Source organism: Beta vulgaris, chromosome 5, assembly GCF_026745355.1.
Source record: "Beta vulgaris subsp. vulgaris cultivar EL10 chromosome 5, EL10.2, whole genome shotgun sequence".
Taxonomy (NCBI): Eukaryota; Viridiplantae; Streptophyta; class Magnoliopsida; order Caryophyllales; family Amaranthaceae; genus Beta; species Beta vulgaris.
In genome coordinates, this window is record NC_079206.1 from 45,207,140 (window position 1) to 45,230,799 (window position 23,660).

Here is a 23,660-nt window from a genome sequence, read left to right on the forward strand (position 1 = left end):
GATATTTTAGTTGCAATGAAGGGTTAATTACCACTTCCAACTAAGCACTCTAGCCTTTTGTCTACGTGAATGTAGAAATTGACGAGGCGTATCTGACGGGGCAGGATGTTCGCCTTGTAAGATGTATGTTGCCCCTGTGTCGTCAGAGTGTAGCCGTAGAGAGTTTGTAATTAATGACAACGACGTCTGACGTCGTGACTTTTATTTGTATGATAGACACACCTACACTGTCATTAACATAGCTCAAGTACCAATGTTAGTAAAAAGGAAATATGCTTGTCGGGCATTATATATTCATGAAAATTTAAGTACAACGTTACCTATTGTATTTGTTTATTTCACGACGACATTTTAATAAAAAATGATAACGCTTAAGATGGACAGCGTTCCAACTTCTGGGGACGGGCTTGCCGTCTTGAGTACATATTCGATATGCGCCATTGCCAACCACCTTCTGGATTTTATACGAGCCTTCCCATGCTGGTGCCAACTTCCATGCATTAAGTTCTTTGGTGTTTTGAAAGACCTCTCTTAAAACCCAATCTCCAACGTTGAAAGTCTTGGCTTTGACATTCTTATTGAAACTTCTGGCCACTATCTGCTGCTGGGACGCCATACGGACAAGTGCTGCTTCCCTTAACTCCTCACTAGTGACGATGTCGTGGCTTAACTCCTCGTCGATCCTTTCTGGCGTCAATAGCCCATAACGCGATGTCGGGACGCGCACTTGGGGAGGGAGGACAGCTTCACACCTGTATACTAGGGAGAAAGGGGTTTGACCCGCCGCCGTTCTCGGAGTAGTCCTTTTTGCCCAAAGAATCGACGGGAGCTCCTTCGCCCACTTTCCTTTGGGGCTTTAAGACGCCTCGTGATGACTTTGACAATTGAGTTATTGCTAGATTCAGCTTGACCATTGGTCTGTGGATATCTAGGCGTCGCGGTGCTGAGTTGTATGTTCCACTTGGCCAAGAAATTCCTTGTGGGTGTGCTTATGAACTGGGAGCCGTTGTCGCAAATGATTACGGAGGGGACGCCGAACCTACATATGATGTTACGCCATATAAAAGTAATAACCTCTTTATCGCGTACCTGGGTGAATGAGTCAGCCTCAATCTATTTGGAGAAGTAATCTGTTAAAGCTAGCATGAACACTTTCTGTCCCGGTGCTTGGGGGAGTTTTCCAACAATATCCATCCCCCACCTCATGAAGGGCCAAGGGGTGATAGTAGGGTGCAACTTTTCTGCAGGTTTGTGTGACATGGCGGCATGTCGCTGACAGGCGTCGCATTTCGTAGCATACTCGACGGCGTCTTGACGCAACGTCAGCCAATAATACCCCATGCGCAAAGTCTGGTTGGACAAGCTACGTCCTCCTGAATGGTTGCCGCAACACCCATCGTGCATTTCTTGCAACACTTGTTGGCATTCATCGCCGTCAAAACATCTCAAGTATGGTCCTGCAATGGACTTTCAAAAAAGTATACCGTCAAGTAAAACATACATTGAGGCTTTGAAACGTAACTTTCTGGCTTGTAGCCTATCTTTAGGGAGGATACCGTCTTTAAGATACTGGATGAATGGAGTCTGCCAGCTTGTTGACGTTGTCGTGGCATTACTGACGTTGACGTCATTGACGTCCGTCACCACCTGACTAACATTATCCGTGCTTGTTTTATGGACGGCAGGGGACGACAGATGTACTATGGGTATGCTCTTGAACCCTGACTTCCTCATAGCTGATCCAATGTTTGCCAATGCGTCTGCCTGCGTGTTTTGGTCCCTGGGAATCTGAAAAATGTCAAACTTCAAAAAAGATTTTACCTTTGATTGGACAGCGTCCAGATACGCCGTCATTTTTAAATCTTTGGCGGCAAATTCCCCTTTTATCTGGCTGACGATGAGCAGCGAATCACTGTATGCTTCTACTTCAGTGGCATTCAGGTCTTTAGCTAACGTCAATCCTGCTAACAGTGCCTCGTACTCTGCCTCGTTGTTGGTGGCTTTGAAGTCGCAACTGATAGCCCGGGCTATGATGTCCCCTTGTGGCGACTTTATCAATACGCCTAACCCGGCGCCCCGAAAGTTGGAAGACCCGTCCACATGCAAGATCCACTTACTGTTAGTTGTGTTAACTTCAAACATACTTACCTCCGTCTGGGCTATCGCCTTCAGTCTTGGGATAAAGTCAGCCACAAAATCCGCTAATGCTTGCGACTTTATTGCTATTGGAGGCTGGTAAGTAATGTCGTAACTGCTTAGCGTAATCACCCACATGCTCATTCTTCCTGTCAATTCTGGGTGTCTTAAAATGGACTTAACGGGATAGTTAGTTTTGACATGGATAGAATGTGCTTCAAAATAATGTTTTAGTTTTTGGACGCCGTCACTATTGCTAGGACGAGCTTCTCTAGAGAAGAATACCTGGTTTCGGCGTTGACCAGTGACTTACTTACATAGTACACCGACAATTGTCCTTCTTGTCCTTCTCTGGTCAGGACGACACTTACCGATGATTCACTGACGGCGACATATAATTGCAATGGCTCGTCGGCTACTAGCTTTGACAGCAATGGCGGCGTCATCAGGTATTGTTTGAGATCTTGGAGGGCTTGCTCATGCTCTGGCGTCCAATCAAATCCTTTATTTTTCTTTAGGACGTCGTAGAACAGTCGACACTTGTCCGAAGACTTTGAGATGAAGCGATTCAACGCGGCGACAGGTCCTGTTAGCTTTTGTATCTCTTTCACGTTTCGCGGTGATTGTATGTTGTAGATATCCTTGATTTGATCTGGGATAGCCTCGATGCCCCGCTTCGTAACAATGTATCCCAAGAATTTACCTGCAGACACTCCAAAAGAACACTTTGTGGGATTAAGTTTCATGCCATACCTTCGAATGACGTCGAATGATTGCTGTAGGTGTGACACATGATCATGTGTATTCTTGGATTTGACTAGCATGTCATCGATGTAGACTTCCATGGTGTCCCCTAGTTGGTCTTTGAACATTGCATTGACTAGTCGTTGATAAGTTGCGCCGGCGTTCTTTAATCTAAAGGGCATGACTTTGTAACAATAGATGCCACGATCGGTGACGAACGACGTCTTCTCTTGGTTTTCTGGATGCATGAGTATTTGATTGTACCCCGAAAAAGCGTCCATGAATGACAGCAGCTCATGTCCTGCGGCAGCGTCTACCAGGGCATCGATGTGTGGCAAGGGAAACGAGTCTTTGGCACACGCCTTGTTGAGGTCAGTAAAGTCTATGCAGACCCTCCATTTCCCGTTTTTCTTACCTACAACAACGACATTAGCTAACCAATCAGGATATTTTACCTCCCTTACCTTACCGGTGTCGATCAACTTTTGAACTTCGTCGTTGATAATTTGGTTTCGCTCAGGGGCGAATTTGCGTCTCTTCTGTTTGACCGGTTTGTGATTTGGGTCAACATTGAGCTTGTGTGTGATCACGTCAGGATCTATCCCTGTGACGTCCTCGTGGGACCATGCAAAACAGTCGGCGTTAGTTTTAAGAAAACCTATTACCTGTTGACGGACGTCGGGAGGTAGGGCGGCCCCTATTTTGACTGTTTGATCTGGCTTGCTGGGGTCTAGGATGACCTCGTCTACTTGCTGCTCGTCAAAGTCTTGTTCTCCCAACGTCTCCGTCTGTAATTGCTATGCTTCCGACTTCCTGGGCTTCAGAGACGTCTTATAGCATTCTCTTGCAATCCGTCTGTCCCCTTTGATCTCCTGCACTCCCCATTTAGTGGGAAATTTCAAGGATTGATGGAACGATGACGGGACAACCTTCATGCTATGGATCCATGGCCTGCCTAAAATCACATTATAAGAAGAAGGGCAGTCAATGACATAAAATTTAGTTGGCATGTTAACTCCCTTGGCGAAGGTGGGTAGCATCACTTCTCCCATAGTATGCTTGGATTCTCCACTAAATCCGAAGAGGATTGTGGATTTCCGGATGACGTCACGCTCGTCGATCCCCATGTCTTCTAAAGCGCCGCACATTAAGATGTTCGCCGAACTGCCATTGTCCACTAACACACGTTTAAGCAAGCAATTACTGACAGTTAGAGATATTACCAGTCCATCGTGGTGTACGTCCCTGTCATCATCGAGGTCGGCGTCATCAAAGGTGATGGGCATAGCCTCCAACTCGGCGTCACGCGGGTGACGGAGCTCCTTCGGAATGGCGTCCTGATTTGGACCGTCTCGTGCATGTCGCTTGGCTGCAGAATACGTTAGTCCACATATATCTGATCCACTACTAATTACGTTGATTACCTTGACATGTGCTGGAGATGACGGGGGTCGACGTCGGTCGTCACTTTTTGACGTTGTCTGCTTCCCTTTCTCCGTCAGCAAGTCTTTTAGGTACCCTTGCTTCAGCAAATGGGACACTTCTCGCCTTAAGGCGACGCATTCGTCGGTGTGATGTCCATGGTCCCCATGAAATTCGCACCACTTGGATTTGTCGCGATGTGCCGTCGGCTTCTCGTTCCTGTAAGGCCATTTATCAGTAGAACCTAAGGAATGTAAAGTGTTAATAATACCTCCCATGGTGACGTTGAACCCATATTCGGCGAGCTTAGGAGGTAGGCCAGGATCATTCTTCCAGTCATTGGCTGACCCGGCGGAACGGACGCTATGAACTTGCTGCGGGCGCTCATAAGGCTTTTGACGCCATGGCGGCTGCTTACTGGACGTCGCCTTTCGGCTGTCAGCATTAGCATAGGCTTTCCTGGACTGCACGTCCTCTTCCAACCTGATCTGGGCCAGTGCCTTAGCCTGAGTATCTTCGAACGTCGGACATGGATATTTGGTCAGCTCCTTGTAGAGGTCGTACTCCTTATCTAAGCCACGTCTGAAAGCTTCGATGGCTGTCCGGGCATCGCAACTTGGAATAGACACCTTTTCCCTGTTAAACCTGTTCACAAATTCTTCGAGGGACTCGTCAGATTTTTGCACAATTCTGTGCAAATCGCTAGCTTGTTTTTCCATTTTGCGGCTGCTAGCAAATTGCATATTAAAAGTATTGACTAATTGAGCAAAAGAAGAAATAATCCCGTTATCGAGATTAATAAACCACTGTAGTGCTGGACTGGTCAGCGTCGAGCCAAAGCCTTTGCACATGCATGCTTCTCGCATATTTTTCGGGATTTAGATGGTGATCAACCTCTGCTTGTACTGTGCGACATGGTCATTGCGATCAGTGGTGCCGTCGTACAGCTTCATGGATGGGACGGAGAATCGCTTGGGAACCTCGATCAATGCAATAGGATTTGCAAAAGGAGAATCAGCATAACTGTTAGGAGTAGCTTTTTCCATTGGTCGGGGGACGCCAGGAATGCGAGCGATCATGTCTTCTAATTGCTGAAGACGCTGCTGGATAGGATCATCAAGACGGCCTTGGACGGGCTCCTTTGGAGGATCAGCACCATCATTTTCACCGCCGTCACCGTCTTCCTTTTCCGAATCATCAGCATCTTCGGGATCGGCACGATTCGCCGGAGTCTCGAACCCATCGCCGTCTAGATCCTGCATCCTGGAGATGCCACGGACATTGCGAGGCTTAGGCCCCTTTGAAGTCTTCTTGGCGGACTTCAAGCTCTGGTTCTCCATGCACGACGCGACATAGCTTTCCTTCAACGTCGCCATCTCCGCTTTGACGCGATTGAGTTCGTCAATAACCTCTTGGGTGGTGACCCATTGTCCTGCCATTGAAAACACAAAAAGTTGGAAGAGTATGGAAAAATAAAACGAAAAGATGCGATTGCGAATGGGTGTATAAAGATCTTGTTGTGGCCCCACGGTGGGTGCCAAATTGTTTATGCTAATTTCTTACTAAATACTTAAAAGGTTAAGGTGCCAACAACTAGAACAATATAAACATAGCAATCAACATTATCAAAAGTAAAAATGACGTTAAAGGAATAGAGCAATAAAAGAACAAAGAATTGTTGACGCGAAAAACCCAATGAAAGGGAAAAACCGTGGGTGACACTCCTGATCACCAATCCACTAGTATGCCATTGGCGTTAATGTTACAATATCAGCTGATTACAATAGCAATGAGACTTAGAGTATTAGAGAGGAAGAAGGTGCGTGTTATTCTAGAGTGAGAATGAGAGAGATGATATATGAAAAACTAGGTTTACATATGATTACAAAGTATATATATATATATATCTCTAAGGGAATATTCTTCAGCTGCCTTTTGAGTTGTTCCGCAATATCGGGCCACGTCAGCACAATCCCAGGTATCTCTCAACTGCCAAAATGACGCTGCTCAACGTTACTTGACCTGGTCACCCCACTCCTTCGCTCAACTTGCCACGCCAGTTGCAAATTCAAAATAATATTAAGCCCGCCTAAAACCACGAAAAATGAGGGTCCAACAATAATATGGTTGATAAAGAACATGTTTTAGAAGGATGCCCATGGTCCTTCCATAATCAAATACTATTACTTCAGGAGGTTAGGAGTGATCAACAACCTTGCAAGGTGACTTTCAAGCACTCTCCTTTCTAGACTCGAATTTTGGATGTTGTTTGGTTTAGTAGACGATCTGGTCATATGTCCAGGGAGATTGGTGAGGCCCTAGGTAGGCTTATCGAATTTGATAAAACTGATCCTTTGGGGTGGGAAGAATTTATGCGAGTTAAAGTGATGATAGACTTACAAAAGCCACTACGAAGAGGTTGAAGTTTGGTCAGCAAAGCGGGGAATCAAAATGGGTAGATGTGAAATATGAACGACTGTCAGACTTTTGCTATTATTGTGGTAGATTGGGACATGTTAATCGGGATTGTTCACATCAAGAATCCTCGGAGGAGGACTCAATTGAACTAGTGTATGTATCAATACGACCCCTGGCTGGCTAGCTGGCTTCATGCATCTCCAAGACAAAGGCGTATACTGCCGAGTTAATGACAAGAGTGCTTGGCTCGAAGGGATGAAGAGAGGACAAGCAGGCCATTTTCGGGCATATAATGACAAGAGTGCTATTAAGCTTGGTTCCCCAAGCACCACACCCAGAAAGTTATTCCAGTCACCTAATTCGTGTTGTGAGGGGAATGAAGCTGAGCAATTTAAGATTGGAGAGCCTTCAAATGATTTATCCCTTAAGAGTGCTCGTAAGACGAGTTGTCTAGAGGTGAATCAGGAGGAGAAAGAAGAAATATCGGGTGGCTGTTAATGATGATAAAGAGAAAGAACCTTGTGAGAGTGTCATGAGAGAAGATGATGCATCGCAATAAGAGTGCTGATGATGTAATATTGAACAAAGATAATGGAGTTAATGTTGTTGATTATGGGAAAGTAGAGGATACTCTTGAACCCTAGTTTTGATAATGACAAAGAAACAAAGGAACAAACTAAGTAGTGAAGCAATGAATTATTTAAGTGTATGTTGTTTAAGGTATCAATGCAAGGGACTGGGAGAATAAGAAGTCAATGAAGAAGTCAAGAGAGGATTTCAAAGGCTAAGTAAAGAAGTTTCTATGTTGATACTGGAGTAAGCATTGGATCAAGAATAATAGAAGCTAGGCGTTTTATTTTCTAGTTCCAATGTAAAGGAACAAAGAAAGAATGGTAAGGAACTGTGGCAGTCTATTTGAGAATGAGAGTTTGTTCCTTTGTAAGGAACAAACTAAGTGGCACTTAGCGAATATGTTAAAGGAACTGAGTTAATAAAAGGAACTAGACTTAGACGTGTAATTATTGTAACGGTTAAAAAGATATTTGAGTGAGTCATGCCTAAATTATAGGAAATTAGTTATATTTAATTTCAAATGATAAAATCAGTTTTAAAAAGAAAATCTGTTTGAGAAAAAGATTTTATTTTTCGGAAAATAAGAAAATAAATATCCGGTTGTTAGAAAGATTTTATTTAAAAGATATTATTTTCTTAAAGATTAAAAATTCAGTTTTAAAGATAAAAAGAGTTTTTATAAAACTGATTTTCGGATAAAGCTCAAGGAACTCCTATTACTTAGGAGTAATGGCTGAAATTTATCCACGTTCATTTGTAGTTCATGGGATCATGGGACATAATGTGAAACGTGTTCCTTAGGGGAAGGAACATCATGGGTTAATGGACTAAACATGTTCTCTAGTTTTAATCCCACGTTTTTCATGATTAACACTATAAATATAGAAGTCTAGATAAGTTCCAAATTGTGTCTGACTAAGTAATTAAGTGAGTTTAACTTATTAAGTGTCAGTGCCTTCATTCTCTCATAATAGCCATTTGTTCTTTGCCTTCTTACTCTAATTCCACTAAGCTTATTTCGATCAATTGTATTTTGGTTTTTGGGGTAAGGGAACTTTGAGTGAAGTTCTGTAAGAGAAAGGCTTTGAGTGAAGTTTGTATGTGTGAGAAAACTTCGAGTGAAGTTGAGAGGAACTACTGTTAAGGGAACAGTGGCTCAGGAACTTGAGTTTAGGAACTCAAGGTGTGGCTCGAGTTAGAATTAGGTTGTAACAAAGTTGTTTGGCCTAATTAGTGAAAGTGTTGAGTTTAAAATCCCTAGTGGTCGAGGTTGTTTCTTCTTGTTGGGCCCAAGAAGTTTTTCCTCGTAAAAATCCCTTGTGTTCCTTTAGCTTGTTTATTCGTTTAAGTTTTAATTTCCGCAAAAAGTTACGTTTATTTCTACACCTACAATTCACCCCCCCTCTTGTAGTGTTCCTAGGGAAATAACAGATACATGTCCAAAGTATGAGCTAAATGTTACCACAAAATACTAGTGTGAAGAAATTGAAGCATGTGAGTGATCACATAATGATAACAGATGAGGACTTGTTGGTTGCGTTTATGGGAAAGAAACGAAAGAAGGGGGTGGATGATAAGGTCATGAGTATTGAGAAGAAGTTCTAGGGCATTGTTGCTGGGTGGGCTTCCCAAGAAAGGCCCTTGGTGACCAATGAAGTGCATAGCATGGAATTGTCGCGGATTGGAATGCCCGGCGACAGCCGACAGTTGACTCTCTTCATGATCTAGTGAAGGAGGAGGCTCCCTCCCTCATCTTTTTATTGGAAACTAAATTATTTTCGTATGAGATGGTGAGGGTTTAAATTCAGTTACACTTTAAGAATGGTGTGTGGGTGGACTCAGTGGGTTAGCTTTGTTATGGAAGGAAGATATCGTTATCCACCTTAGGACTATGGGGGATCATCATAGTTTCAGTAAAATAAGAGGGTGGAGTGCAATGGAGATTAGCAGGGATTTATGGGTGGCATGAGAGTAGTAATAAAATGAAAACGTGGGATCTTTCTAAGCACATAAGAGGGTACATTGACGTGGCATGGATGATTATTGGGGTCTTTAACAAGGTTTTTTATGAGACGGAGAAGAATAGTAGGAATCCTTGTGATTTTAGTTCGATTCAACAGTTTTAGACCGTTGTTGATGAACTTTTATTGAAAGATGTTGAAGCTATTGACTACCTGTTTACTTGGTCGAACTGGAGACATAATGATAATTTTGTGGAAGAACGTCTTGATCGTGCCCTAGCAACGGAGGATTGTTTAGAGATATTTCCTGATGTTATAGTTACAAATAGGGTGTGGGATGGTTTTGATCACTTCACAATAATTATTGAGCTAAAAGGGAAGCTGCCTGATTCCAAAAATATTCCAGCCATGAGACGGTTTCAGTTTGAAACTAAATGGGTTCAAGAGGAGAAATTCAATAATGTTATGAAGGAAGTATGGGAGGAGGCTTATTAGTTTGATACGGGTCAATGGGGAATCAAGTGTTCAATGGTGTGTGGAGAAGTTGAAGGAATGGGATTCAAATGTGTATAAGAAGACTACAAAATGATCGAGATGGCTGAAAAAGTGTCTTGAACGTTTAACAAAGATGAATCACACTCATGTTGTTGTAGAAGAAAGTTTGCAGGTGGAGGATGAGCTGAGACTATTGCGTAGAATCCAAGACTCTACAGCTTGGCAACATTATAAGCCTTTGTAATGTCTCGTTTAACAAAGTGCTTTTGTTTCGGGGAGGTTAATAACTAGTTTTATAGTTGTGGCTTTTGAAGTATTCCATCATAGGCGGCACAATAATACTAGAAAGAGGGGGAACATGGATATTAAATTGGATATGAGCAAGACCTACGATGGAATTGAATGGGATTATTTGAAGGCTGTGATGGTTAAGATGGGATTCTTGAATAAGTGGATTGACATAGTCATGAAATGTGTTTCAACGGCAACATACTCTTTTTTGGTTAATGGAAGACCCACATATACTATAACTGCTCATCGTGGATAAGGCAAGGGGAACATATCCCCCCTTATCTTTTCTTAATTTGTATAGAAGAGGTTGGGATCCATGTAGAAGAAAGCTCAAGAATCAAATTTGTTACATGGCATTTCTATTGCTAATGGAGCTCCTTTGATTACTCATTTACTTGTTTGCAGATGATATCATAATTTTTGCTTGGGGTAATGATTAAGAAGCGAATGTAATTGCAAATATATTGTGAAGATATGAAGGTCTTTGGGTCAAAAGTCAATTTTGATAAATGTGTAATATCGTTCAGCAAAGTTTAAGTGATAATCTTTAAGGTTCAACTAAAGCTATTCTTAAGATGTGGGAAGTGGAGTGGCATGACAAGTATTTAAGTGTCCCTACTCTAATAGGGCAATCAAAAAAAGTGAGTTTTGCAAGCATTAAAGATAGTATTTGTAGGAAACTACAAGGGTGGAAATAGATTTTACTATCAAGTGTCGGGAAAGAAGTGCTCATTAATTCCATCGCACAATCCATTCCAAACTATGCTATGAGTTGCTTCAAGATGTCGAGTTCAGTCTGTTAGGAGATTGAAGGTACCATCAGCAAGTTTTGGTGGGGTAGTTCATTTGATAAAAAAGGCATTCATTGGAAAAGTTAGGCTGATATGTATCGGCCAAAAGAGGAAGACGGACTTGGCTTTTGTGATCTAGAAGCTTTCAATGCAGCGTTACTTGCGAAACAACTCTAGAGGGTGCAGTGCCAACCCACATCTCTTTTCTCTCTTATGTATAAGGCTCGGTATTTCCCTCATACAACTCTATGGGAGGCGCAAGTAGGTTACTCTCTCCTAGCTATGCATGTAGGAGTATAATAGGTGCTCGAAATTCGCTGAACAAAGGAGTTAAATGGACGATAGGGGATGGTAGAAGTATGCATGTATAGCAAGATAAGTAAATCGATGGTGAATGGTCAGGGCGCCCTATTACTCCCATTCGAGGACTGTCTCATGATGCCTATGTTTCAGACCTTATTGATGATGAACATGGATGTTGGCATGAGGATGTAATCCATGAGGTCTTTTTTTTGGTCAATGTTCAATGAATAAAGAATATCCATGTCAATTCACAGCTTCCCTCCAATGAGTTATGTTGGATTGATAATGTTGATGGGATTTTCAAATCAAAGATGCATATCGTCTTACGATTGAGAATGAAGATAATGCCTCAAGTTCCATAGGTTTGATCCTATATGAAAGCACATACGAAGCTTGTGTATCCCACCTAAGGTTTGTAATTTCATTTGGAGAGGTAACTGGGATATTCTCCCCCACGATTGTAATTTGAAAACGAAGAGGGCTGTGGAAATAGATTGTTGCACTTGTTATGGGGAGGGAAAGAACACTTGACAGTGCTTTCGAGATTGTGATTGGGCTCGGAAGGCGTGGGAGTTTGATGGTAGAGATTGGAGATCTGAAGAAGCTTCTATCTTCAAGGAATGGTTGGCTTTGTTTTTGAGAAACACCCGAAAGATAGATAATCAAGAAAATTTTCTATGAGAGTGTGACATGTGTGGTTATGGCGCAACGAGCTTATCTTCCAAGATAAGGGCTGCTCGTAAGAGTTATATTGGGGTCGTGCTCATGATATGTTAAGCAATTATAAGAAGTTTAATGGGAAGTCTCCAGGTGGGGTTTTGAGAGTGAAGATTCATTGGTGCCCTCCCCCATGGTAGAGTTGGCTTAGGGCTGGTTGCAAGAGATGAAAAAGGGGAAGTAATTCGAGCTATGGCGCGTACCCTCCTTCAAGAGTGATCTGCTGAGTAAGCTAAGGCAACTGTTGTACTATGGGCAACCAAAGTGGTGTTCGAGCAAGGTTGGAGAGTGTGGTGATTGGGAGTGATTCCTAGGTGATTGTTAATGCGGTTAACTCATTGATCCAGAGGAGGGGAGACATCTAAACAATGATGGAAGATGCGCAATTCTCTAGGTCTCAATTTGATTGCATTAGTTTCTCAGTTTGTTTTAAAGAATGAAATGAAATCGCTCATCGTCTAGCTAAATTGGCTATTTCTAGTTCTTGTGATGTAATTTGGCTTGAATGCTGGGATCCTATTCGGATCTCGGACTTGGTTGTATCTGATTATCGGAATAATATTCATCTAAAAATTGTCTACATTTTTCACCTCAAAAATAAAGTAAATAAGGTATCAGTGTTAGTGAGGGATACTGAGTGGTTAAAGCATCTATCTCGGTCCCAAGAGGTCTTGGTATCTCTTCTCACCCTTGGCAAGTTGGGATCCTCTTTACTCCCTCAACTAGTCAACGTTTATCCTTATCCGAAAAAATAAGCTAGCATTTTATGTATATAACGTATTACTGCCTCCGTATTTTCTTAGTTTATCCCTTAAATTTGCCTTTCCAAAGTCAAACTTTTTGAACTTTGACGATTTTTGACACTAATATGCACTAAACATTATCATATGGGGTTTTGTTAGATTTGTCCCATTACGTAGATTTAAATTATCAACTTTTCCTGCTTTTATTGATACACCATTTAAGATATTAGCAATCAAATGGATGTCGTATAGATTATAAAAAATCTAAGCAAAGAGGTAAATTAATAAAAAAAATCGAGGGAGTATTTGTTTCTCAGCATACTATCATTTATGGAGTATATAAGATTCAAGCGTATTATGTGTAATTAGATTATATTTTTTAATTATTATTCGCAAAAAATGATATTTGATTGAATAAAATTGTTTACTATATAATCATATGTCAATTAACAAAATTGTCGTCTATCATGTGAAAATGTTGATTGCAATAAGTACTAATGATTTAAACTAGATTCTGGACCCGTGCAAACTGCACGAGAATAATATAGTAAATATTTTTTGCTAGGATCATTAAACAAATTATATAATCAATAGTATATACATGATAATATTGGGATAGATAAAAATGTATCATCAATTCATTAACTGATTGAATAATTATCTTCCTTAAAGTTATTATGGTGAACCTTATATACTGAACTGATGATCTTAAAATAAACAGATAACAATAAACCGCATAATATCATGAACATAATTTACATAACGGTTTTTTCACCACATACCCCGATTTTTTTTTGAATATTGCTACAAGTTTGACATGATGCCATTAATATGATTGTTAACTCTATTAGTCGTTAACCCTCAATTGACGTAATTACCCTTAATTATCCCTTACCCAATGTCTCTCCAATTCTTCTCTCACTCCTAACCTAATTAGTCCACTTCCATATCTCTCCTCTACCATTAACATCATCACCAAGCTCACTTCAATACATACCTTTATCCATAGCTCCCTTGCTCATTTTCTCTGTCCTGATCACTCTCACCCCCACTATCTCAATTTATCCCACCTCCACCACCCTAATCTACCTCCTCTAATTATCACTATCATCATTTCTCCATTATGTTTCCTATTGCTGCCACAACCACCACCAACATCGTTACCAAACATCAAATTAAACCCCAAAGGCCCAAAAAAAATGAGAAATGGAGAGAATCGATAAACTCTCACACCACTTTCATCATCCACCATGACAATCACCACCCAATACTGTTAGAGATAAAGTACGATACCAAAGATATGATAAATATCTGTAGGATATATTAGTAGTTAGGGTATAATATTAACTTAGGAAAATATTATCTTATGATTTATTTTCAATAAGTGTTAGATATATATTAAGAATAATATATCTTCTAGAGATTATTTCCGATTAGGAATTCCTATTTTTAATATATATCTAACATTTATTGGAAATAAATCATAAGAAAATATTTGCCAAAGATAATATTGGATCCTAACTACTAATATATCCTACAGATATTTATCATATCTTTGGTATCCTACTTTATCTCTAACAAATACCGACTCACACCAAAACTGCAACCCAACCAAATCCCTTCCTCAATCCTCAAGAACTGCCACGAAAAGGTTCCAAAACCGCCATCTAATGTGTTATTTCAATGTTTGAGAGGAAATTCGAGTGACGATGTTTGAATTACGGTTCTATGGCACTGCATAATGGTGTTGTGTGCAATTCGAGGCAGAAAGGGAGATGGAAAGGTGTGCAGGTTAGAGAAAAGACGAGCGCAAAAGGAATGGATGCGACTGCGGTAGGAGAGAAGGCAAGGTTGTTGTATTTGTCACAAGAAACAAAAGGCAAACTTCTTACATTTTGAGGTTGGTATAATTTCCTTTTTTTGGTTCAACTTTGGTACTTGAATGATTAATTTGAGGATCTTGGGTACATTAGATGATTGTAGGATCTATTTTCAGGGCTGTGTGAGAGAGGAATAAGAAAGGAGAGAAGAATCATGCGTGAAACTCTGTAATGGGAAGGGGGATTGGTTTAAAAGTGGGAAATCAAGGCATGGGTTTATTAGGAAGAGAGAAAATGGTGGTAATGTTAATGGTGGAAGCAAAAATGATGGGAATGCAAAGAGAAGAGATCAGAAAATAAGGAGGAAGCCATGGATGAAGGATGTAGAAACAAAAAAGAGAAACATATGAGGGGATTAGTGGTGAAATCTGAGGGGGTAATTAGGGGTAATGAAGAACATTTGGAGCAAATAAGGAGTGAATGACTAACAAAGTTAACGTCAGTTAGTTAGTAATCATATCCTGTGAATTTTCTGAAAAACGGGGAGTATATGGTGAATTTTGGAACACTGGTATACTATGTTAGTGGTAATATTCAACTTTCCTCAATCTTTATCACATGTTAGAATCTTAATCCCCTTCTGCTTGTAACTCTTGAAATGGCTAAAAACTGATCTGAGAATATATAAACCAATATGAGATAAAGAGAGTCCTTGGCTTTTATTAATTGTCATTGTAAAGCAGACAAACAAAGGAAATTGTCTTCTTTGAAACTTGAAGGGAAATCTTGTTCCATCGGATGAAGCTAGTGTCATTCGGGGAATAAACACCTTTTTTCTAGCTTACTTGCAGATATAATTATGGCTTCAATGATGCGATTGCCAAGGTGCTTGATAACAAAACGTGTACGTTACACGATCGAGAAGGCTGTCAATATTTTGAGAAGCATTACCGGTGCCCTAACCTTTAATATCATGCTATGATTTGGTAACCCATAACATTTGATTATATTCAAGAATTCAGTTGAATGTATTCAAGAATTCAGTTGAATGTATCTCATGTACTCCAAAGTTTACCTCATCCTTTGAAATTACATCAGAACTTAGGTAAGTTCTTTTTTTCACTAGGAAATTGGGACAATAACACATGATCGTTATTAGTCTCAACGATGTCATGGGTTGGTGCAAGTATGGATCTCTATTGAAAATAACTTGGTTCCGATAAATGATCTTTTAGGTCACGATATGTGCTCTCGACTGTAGTTGTGATGGGGTAATCTACTCCATCAATCAGTATATCATACGGTACTATTTGTACATTGGCCTCCCCATCATTAGGCTTTCCCACCTCCCCATACCCAATATTCAGTATCCACTCTAAGAATTCTCCAATTTTATTGATGTTTGTTTAGTTGGACCTTGGCCTCATATGGATATTTATGTTAGTTAGAGCACTCGACGAAAAATCCCATAAGTATGAGTTATTAATTGTGGAGAAGATATTGTCTTGCGTGCTTCCTCGTGGAACAACTGGTAATATTTGTCTAACATCACCAGCTAACAAAATTACCTTGCCACCAAATGGAAAATATACATTTATGGGATTCACAGACTAGATAATGTCCTTCCGACTCCTATCGAATGCTTTAAAGCACTATTTATGCATCGATCATTGGTCCTTGTCCCAAATAATAAGTTGTGTCTTGATAAGCAGCTGCTAAATTTTATCCTCACTTCATAGCTACACACGTTGAGTTGTCAGTATCATTATAGGAAGTTCGAACCTCGAATAAGCCGTTGTTCTACGTGGGAGAAATAAAGAGGCAATTCTACTTGAAGAGACTAGTAAGAAAATATGTCCATTACATTTTAACGTTACATACAATGTTCTCGAAAGGTAATTCTTACACATTCCTCCATTACCGTATACAAAAAACACCTCATCTTTCTTGCAAGACATTGTTCTTAATTTCTTAAAAAACTACAATTTGCTTAGTAGTTAATCCTTGGAACAGTTGTTGGAACTCTTCATTTTGCTTTGCTTTGTCATAAGATAGATCATTCATTACGAGCTTATTTTGACCTGCTAACACGATCGAATAATCTGGACATGGCATCTCGCTAAATCTACGAAGGGTGCTACCGTTGCTCTGTACCTTAGCTTCAATCTCAGTCAATGCATAGTTCTGCAATTTTTAATTGCTTAGGTGCATCGCTAGAAATCAAAAGAATATAGGGGAATTCTACATGGTGGCCCTAAATTATGAGAAATACTATATGATGGGAAAGAAAAAAAATGGATTCTACAAAGCGACCCTATAGTATTGTTTTTTAAAAAAAAAGTAATATTAGTCAACTTTACGATCCAACATTAGTTTTACAAAATTCCTCATATTCCCTCCTCCCTCCTCCCTCCTTCCTAACAATCTAACTAGCCCTACCCTTACCTAACTCACTAGTTCGCCAGACTCCTATTCCTATTTTTGCCGGATGCCGCCAACAAGAAACCCCTCGAGCGTATTCTTCACACTACATTTATTTCCCCCCCTCTCTCTCCTTTGTTTTCAGCCAGCACCTCGCACCACCATAAAACCACCTTGCGACTGACACTCAACAGACCTGCTCCTGTCGACCACTAACACACCACTGTCATTTCACACCCACTTCAAATCAATTATCAAAATAAAACGTCAAATTAAGTCATAAAACAAATATGTAAGATACTGGAGCACTATAATTGAGATGCTAAACGAAGATTCAAGAATTTCTAAAGCTCATGCACAAACAACAATAACAAAATTCAAATATCAAACATACTCCTATATGATAAGTTCAAAAATCCAAAAGAAAGGCAAATTTGACTTATAACTATTATAGCTAAATTTCAGATTGACGTAGATGCAAGTGGTTGTGACATGACGTTAATACCAAGTGAATGGTTAATAAACTAGCGAAAAATAAGAAAGACTGAGTCCCTGCACCTTCATTCATTTCAAATGTTCAAGGAAGTGGTCAAGGAACGTGCCAAAAGAACAGGAAATCATGTTGAGATTTCAGGTAACTACTTCTGAAATTCTTAGGATCAAGTCGAAGGCGAAGCAGTATATAAGGATTTTGAGGCCAAATGAGAAATGGTTACAAGCTATTCACAATACTCACACGCACAACAACATCCATAATCAAATATTTACATTAATTAGCATTTCAAGTTCTAAACAATTATCGTTTACATTTCGAATAAACTCTTGTACTTAGATTCACCATCCTAGGGTGTATTAACTGTTGTTCACTCTGAATGTCAGTTGCATATAGCGGATTAGTGGAAAACTTTCCATGCGCAGTTTTTTACCCATCTTCATTGGGGTTTTTCCTTGTTAGCATCTCATTGTGTCACTTCCCTTTAATTCCCCTTGCATTTTCATCCGTTTAGTCGCTTTAGTCTGGTTGTTGACGTCCCAACATCAATTTGTGTCGTTAAGGTAAAAATATGCATAAACAATTTGGCACCTACTGTCGGGTCCTCAGCCGAATATTTCATCAACTCTTGTTAACCATTAAACATCACCATCATCCATAACAATGGATCCCTCTAAAATGCAACCTGCTTATGAAAGAATGAAAGCTGAAATGGAGCATATGAAGAAGGACAACGACCGTCTGTCCTCTAAAATGCAACCTTCTTATGAAAGAATGAAAGCTGAAATGGAGCATATGAATAAGGACAATGACCGTCTGTCCTCTGAATTTACTACAAGAAGATATGGCCTCGACGAAGGCGTCTAAGCACCGACGTCATGGATAAATCTCATCAATGCACCGCCTCAGTGATGAGGAAAGATATGAATCCAAAGATGTCGAAGATGCTACTGAATTGAAAGAACATGGCACCCTAGAAGGTGATCCACCCAAAGAAGGCGACCTCATGGCTAAAAGAATGGCTATGATCAAGAAGCAAAATCGTTAGATAATGAGGCTCCTCTCTCAAGTTCCTGGAGCTTTAACTTATAGCATCGTCGAGCATTGCAACAGTTATGCGTTGTCCCCGTTCATCGAAGAGATTGCCAAGGCAGCTTTGCCCAAGAAGCTCAATGTTCCCATCTTGAACGCGACCTAGGACAGATCTACTAACCCGTTGGAGCTTGTCGCGCACAACAAGCAGCGGACATGGCAAGCGTCCATTCCATGGCACTTGGTCGAAGCATGCATGTGTAAATCCTTTGGAGTAGCGGTGAACGGGCCTGCCCTAAAATGGCTCGGATCCCTCAAGCCATGAAGCATTGATAATTTCTCAACTTTTGTGAACAAGTTCTACTATAAATTTATAGGCAGTCACATTCTTGAAAAACAGACTAGTGACCTTTATGACATCATTCAGAAGCCAGGAGAACCAATTCGCAAAGGTTATAACTGTTTAAATGAAAAGTTGATCAGAATGAAAGATTTAGATACTTAAGCTGTTATTGAATGTTTGAGGAAAGGACTCATTCGCAAATCTAAACTATACAACCGTCTCATCATGTATCCTTGCACGACATTTGAAGAAGTCAAATCTAGAGCTTTGTCCTAGATGTAGTTAGAAGAAGATGATGCAATCCTCAACACCATATCGACGCGTCATGTAGCATAAGGCTCTAGTGTTCGTCAGCCGTTCACACCCGAAAAGTATAACTGGAGGCCTCAGCTAAACAACATACCAAATCAAGTACATAATGTTAACGACGTGTCGGAATGTGCAGGTACCGAAGTCAAAGTTGATCCCAACGCTCACTCTGATATCAAATCATATGACTTTTCGCTTGACGTTGGAGGCGTTGTCAACGCTCTGACTAAGATCGACGCACCCGTCCGACCGACCAGACGCTCAAAAGGATCAGAGCAAATGGTCTCAATTCCATCATAATCATGGTAATAGGATCGAAGACTGCATAAACACTCACAAGAGCAGTCGTTTTCATGTTGAACAAGGGAACCTAGAAGATCTTCTCAGCAACAAAGAGAAAGCATCTTTCGCCAAAAAACCCCTCTAAGTTAAATTCACCGTGTCCCCTACACATGACAAGGTAATTAAGGTTATTTCTGGTGGATGTTATGTTTGTGGACTAAAATTTTCAGCAGCCAAACGACTAGCAAAAAAGGGTTATCCCTCATCCAAAGTTCCTAATTCTTGCAGGTCAGATTACTGATGTGTCTATTATATATAGATTATTTACTCCAAATCCCATAGTTTTGATAGTCGATTTGAGCTCTTTTGAGCTCGATTTCTATGTGATTTGATGTGTTTGGAGTTGTTTCAGTGTGTTAGATATTTTGGTGCGTATTAGGCGTTTAAGTCCAATGGTTACATAAGGCCAAAGAAGATCCGAGAGATTGCACAAGTGATTCACACAAGATTGCAGGGGAAAAGAATGATAAATCACATTTGCCCGGTCGACCACGCGGTTTGGCCCTACCAGGCGAGCCACGAAAGAAGAGCAACACCATGTTGAATTCGCCAGGCCAACCTCGCGAGCAAAAGGCCAAAAGTGCTTATGCGCCTGATCGGGCGGATTTTCCCCTTGTGTCATAGAATTCCATCACCGTCCCCTGACCGGGCGGATTTTCGGGACAGTTAATTTTGCCTTTTTTAGCCGGTTTTATAGAAACTATAAAAAGGTTTTTAGTATTTTCAATTAGACCATCACTACTACATTTTGAAGCAATTGCAACGGTTTAATACAACAGTTGACCATAAAGCAACGGGCTATTGCAACGACATGTGCTAATGCAACACCTTTTTGCAACGGACAGAGCTATTGCAACGACTTTGCAACAGGTAGTGCTATTGCAACGACTTATTGCAACGGTTAAAGTGAACCGTTGCATTAGAGAGGGTTAACTGCAACATCATTTTAATCTATTGCAACGGTCGATCCAATAGCTAAAGTTTAAATTTTTTAGCCATACGGCCCATACCCACGCTGACTATTGATGTCCCTCAGTCCCTCCCTATCCCTAATACTTCATTTTTTTTTCCTCCCGCACACAGCCACAACACACACAATCAAAGACCAAGGGCAATCCCTAATTTGGTCCTGAACTCCTCGTACTCGTCGGCTTCTCTTATCCCTCGCCGGGATAACTATGCACGAAGGGAAATCCGGTAAATTGCTCGTCGGCTTCTCCTAACCGTCGCCGCAACAATTGCACACAGGAAGGTTGTTTAATTGCTCGAAACCTCACCGGAACAACTAAGAGAAGAGACAAAGAGGTGGGAAAAAAATCCAAGTTAGTTTCTTTTCCATATTAGATTCAAGTATACTGTATGAAAGAGTTTTGTGGTCCTTCTAAGTATGGTCCACCTTTCTCTGCCTATTGCTAGAAAAGGGTTTCCATAATTTATTATGCTGAACTGGAATTCAAACTTAATTTGGAGATAAAGTAGTTATGGAAAAACATTCTTGATGAAAGAAAAATGTAATGAAAGATCCCACTGAAGTATATTGGGTCCATGAACCTGAGAGATAGTGAGATTGTGAGAACCGTAGGTATAGTCTTTCCTGTATTTAAAATAAAGAGTTACTAGTACATTTCAATTCTCAGCTTTATACATCAACTAGATTTCTGTTAGCTTTCTATCTTTGCCACTGATAATTAGTCGCTGGGGGGTGCGGGATGTGTTAATCATTTTCTGTTAGCTTTCTATCTTTGCCACTGAGTGTTCGAGAAGGCTATTCTGTTTAGTTTCAAACAGAAGGTATATATATGCTTTTATGTGGTTGTGGAGCAAAGTAGGATTGTAATTCCAACTTTATCACGGAGAAGAGCAAAGGCTATGTTCTTTTTTGTACAATCCGTAGCTAAGTTCATAATTATGCCAACAACTATGCTGCTAATGCTGGTTGTCAATTTTTTTGTTCTTTTAGGTGCGGAAGTTCCCGTCATAGAGCTTGCCAACTGCATTTGTGCTGGCCAAATGGGTGAATAGTATATCCCAAGGTTTGTAATTTTTTCCCCTCTCATATTGTTTATGTTTAAAATGATTTAATTGTGTGTAATTGTGCAAAAACCGTGAGAACTTTGTTCATAGTTTGTTGCGGTATGCTTCAAAGGCCCTTAATTACACAGTTGCTCTTTGCTTTAAAGTTCAGTTCATTTTTTTATTTTTCCATTTTGTATTTACTAAATTTTGACTTCATTGGGTATGATTCTTGAGGTTACATCTGTCTGGTTGTTGTTATTGGACTTTGTAAATTTGGGGAAAACAAGCTCATTGTTGAACTTAATAAATTTGGGAAAATAATTAACACATCAACTAGATTTCAATTCTCGGCTTTATACATAAAATGTTGTGTTGGCCTTGTTGAACACTTTGATACTTCATTTTGGGTTGAAATCACCGAGAACTTTTATAAAATAGCAAAGTTGGACACTTGGGCAAGACACAAATATCCAAGTCCGAGTATCATAATCTAAAACAGCTCCTTATCTATTTCTCTTCAGTTAGTGGATCATCCCATTGTCAGACTAAGAGAGAATTTAAAAAACAAATATAACAATGCAATAATGGTTGAGGGAGGCCACATTGTTGATGAAATGTAGTAAACTAAGGGTTTAAAAAGAAATTTGAACGAAGGAATGATTAAGTAGAAAAGGGGAAAACATAATTTATGATCACCTAATTCTCTAATGCATTTCTACAATATGCAGTATATACAAGTAATTCATATAATGACTTGCAATAATTGGTTCAAATTAATAGGTCTATATGTTTTGCAATCTAGCACCAATTGGCTTTACTCTTTCTTTAATGAAATATTCTTGAAAGGTGAGGGCAAAGATAAATATCTATTAAAATTAGGTACATTTTCCATTTCACAAAGATTTTCAATTATTATATATACACATAATTCTGGGGGATGCAGGGGTGGGGGTTGTTGCTGAGGGAACACAACAGGGGCTGGGGTGGGGGTGTTGCTGGTGGGAACACATCAGTGGGGGGTGCTGCTGGTGGGAACACACCAGTAAGGGGTGCTGCTGATGGGAACACAGTAGATATGGGAGGGGTGGGCGGGTGCTACTGGTGGGAATGTAGCAGGGTCAGGGGTGGGGGTGAGGGGATGCTGCTGGTGGGGTTGCAGGGGCAGGGGTGTGGTGGGGGTTGGTTGGGATGCAAGGGTGGAAAATGTTGAGAGAGGTATTGTAGCTCCCTCAACTCGCTTCTATGTAGAGAGGTGAGGCGATTAATTAATTCTGAATTTTGTTGACATGTTGCCAACTTGATATTTACAAACAAACAAGTTGATTCTAACCGTGGTTCTATCATAATACACACACACACACAAATAACTATCTTCCCTAACCACTTTAGTAAGTTTTTTCCCTTCTATTTCATGCCTTTTTCTTATATTTGTTTTGATTACAATAACATCATATTTGTAACAGCCAATTGGACCCACAAATGAGATGGTTCAAGAATTCGCTCGCTTTTTGGGAACAGTGTTAAAAAATCCTTAAGCAGAATGATGAACAAGAATTATCTTCTGAGACACACTTGTTAAATCAAGTAAGATTTATGCATTATTTTTTTCTGATCTTCAATATCCCGGGATGATGATTAGTCCCTTGTCTCTATATATATTATTAGAACCATATGTCGTACTTTATTAAATCTTTGTATAATTATATAGGTACATCAAGGAGAAGAAAATGTATCACAAGAAGAACAATTGCAGTAGCACGAATGACAATTTTTGGGCGTTGGATCTCGCTTAAAAGTGGAGCATGGTTTTGGAATTAATTAGGCAACTAGCTAGTAATCTTATTTAATGGACATATATTTACGCTAGAAGTAGATATATTTTGGTGCATATATATTAGGTTGGAAGTAAATATATTAGGTGATGAAACTTTTCTTGGGATTTGATATATATGCGATAGTACTATATTAAGTACTTGGTGTTGGAAATTGTCGAACGATTGGATGACCTTGAATATATATATGGGTCTTTTTGGAAATCTAAATTTTTATCATTGTGTTTATTTGGATTTTTTTGAATTATTTCGGCTTTGCATCAACATCAAGTTAACAGGTTAATATATACATATTTGTAGATCCGTCGTTGCAATAGGCCTGTAGCCACAATATGGAAAAAAATTGCAACGGTTCATGGGATACCATAGAGGTGTTGCCTTAGACTTTGAAATGTGTTGCATCATATCTAATGCAAGGGTTCATGGGATACCATAGAGGTGTTGCATTAGACTATGAA

The 23,660-nt window shown here is 40.0% G+C and overlaps 2 protein-coding genes and 1 long non-coding RNA gene across 3 annotated transcripts; 1 reads left to right on the top strand and 2 right to left on the bottom strand.

The window, feature by feature from the left end:
• Positions 1 to 1,113: 1,113 nt before the first annotated feature.
• Positions 1,114 to 2,981, bottom strand: LOC104893543 (uncharacterized). The gene is made up of 3 exons (XM_010679658.1): positions 2,508 to 2,981; positions 1,557 to 2,421; positions 1,114 to 1,457 (listed from the first exon to the last, which is right to left on the bottom strand). Exons 1-3 carry the CDS (start codon positions 2,979 to 2,981, stop codon positions 1,114 to 1,116), a joined length of 1,683 nt encoding a protein of 560 aa, XP_010677960.1.
• Positions 2,982 to 3,677: 696 nt separating this feature from the next.
• Positions 3,678 to 5,021, bottom strand: LOC104893542 (uncharacterized). Its single transcript, XM_010679657.1, has one exon. It carries the CDS (start codon positions 5,019 to 5,021, stop codon positions 3,678 to 3,680), a length of 1,344 nt encoding a protein of 447 aa, XP_010677959.1.
• A 16,287-nt stretch (positions 5,022 to 21,308) lies between these two features.
• On the top strand, positions 21,309 to 23,428 carry LOC125494070 (uncharacterized). The gene is made up of 3 exons (XR_007270473.1): positions 21,309 to 21,387; positions 22,834 to 22,954; positions 23,079 to 23,428. It is a non-coding gene; the product is annotated as an uncharacterized LOC125494070 (long non-coding RNA).
• Positions 23,429 to 23,660: the final 232 nt, after the last annotated feature.

Bases quoted from the DNA above. Each gene is read 5' to 3' on its own strand.
- LOC104893543 (XM_010679658.1), bottom strand. From the start codon at position 2,981: ATGGAAGTCTACATCGATGACATGCTAGTCAAATCCAAGAATACACAT. The intron at 2,422-2,507 runs GTAAGTGTCGTC...CGCCGAAACCAG, and splicing joins TCGCCGTCAGTGAATCATCG to GTATTCTTCTCTAGAGAAGC. The intron at 1,458-1,556 runs GTATCCTCCCTA...AGTCCATTGCAG, and splicing joins CATCCAGTATCTTAAAGACG to GACCATACTTGAGATGTTTT.
- LOC104893542 (XM_010679657.1), bottom strand. From the start codon at position 5,021: ATGGAAAAACAAGCTAGCGATTTGCACAGAATTGTGCAAAAATCTGAC.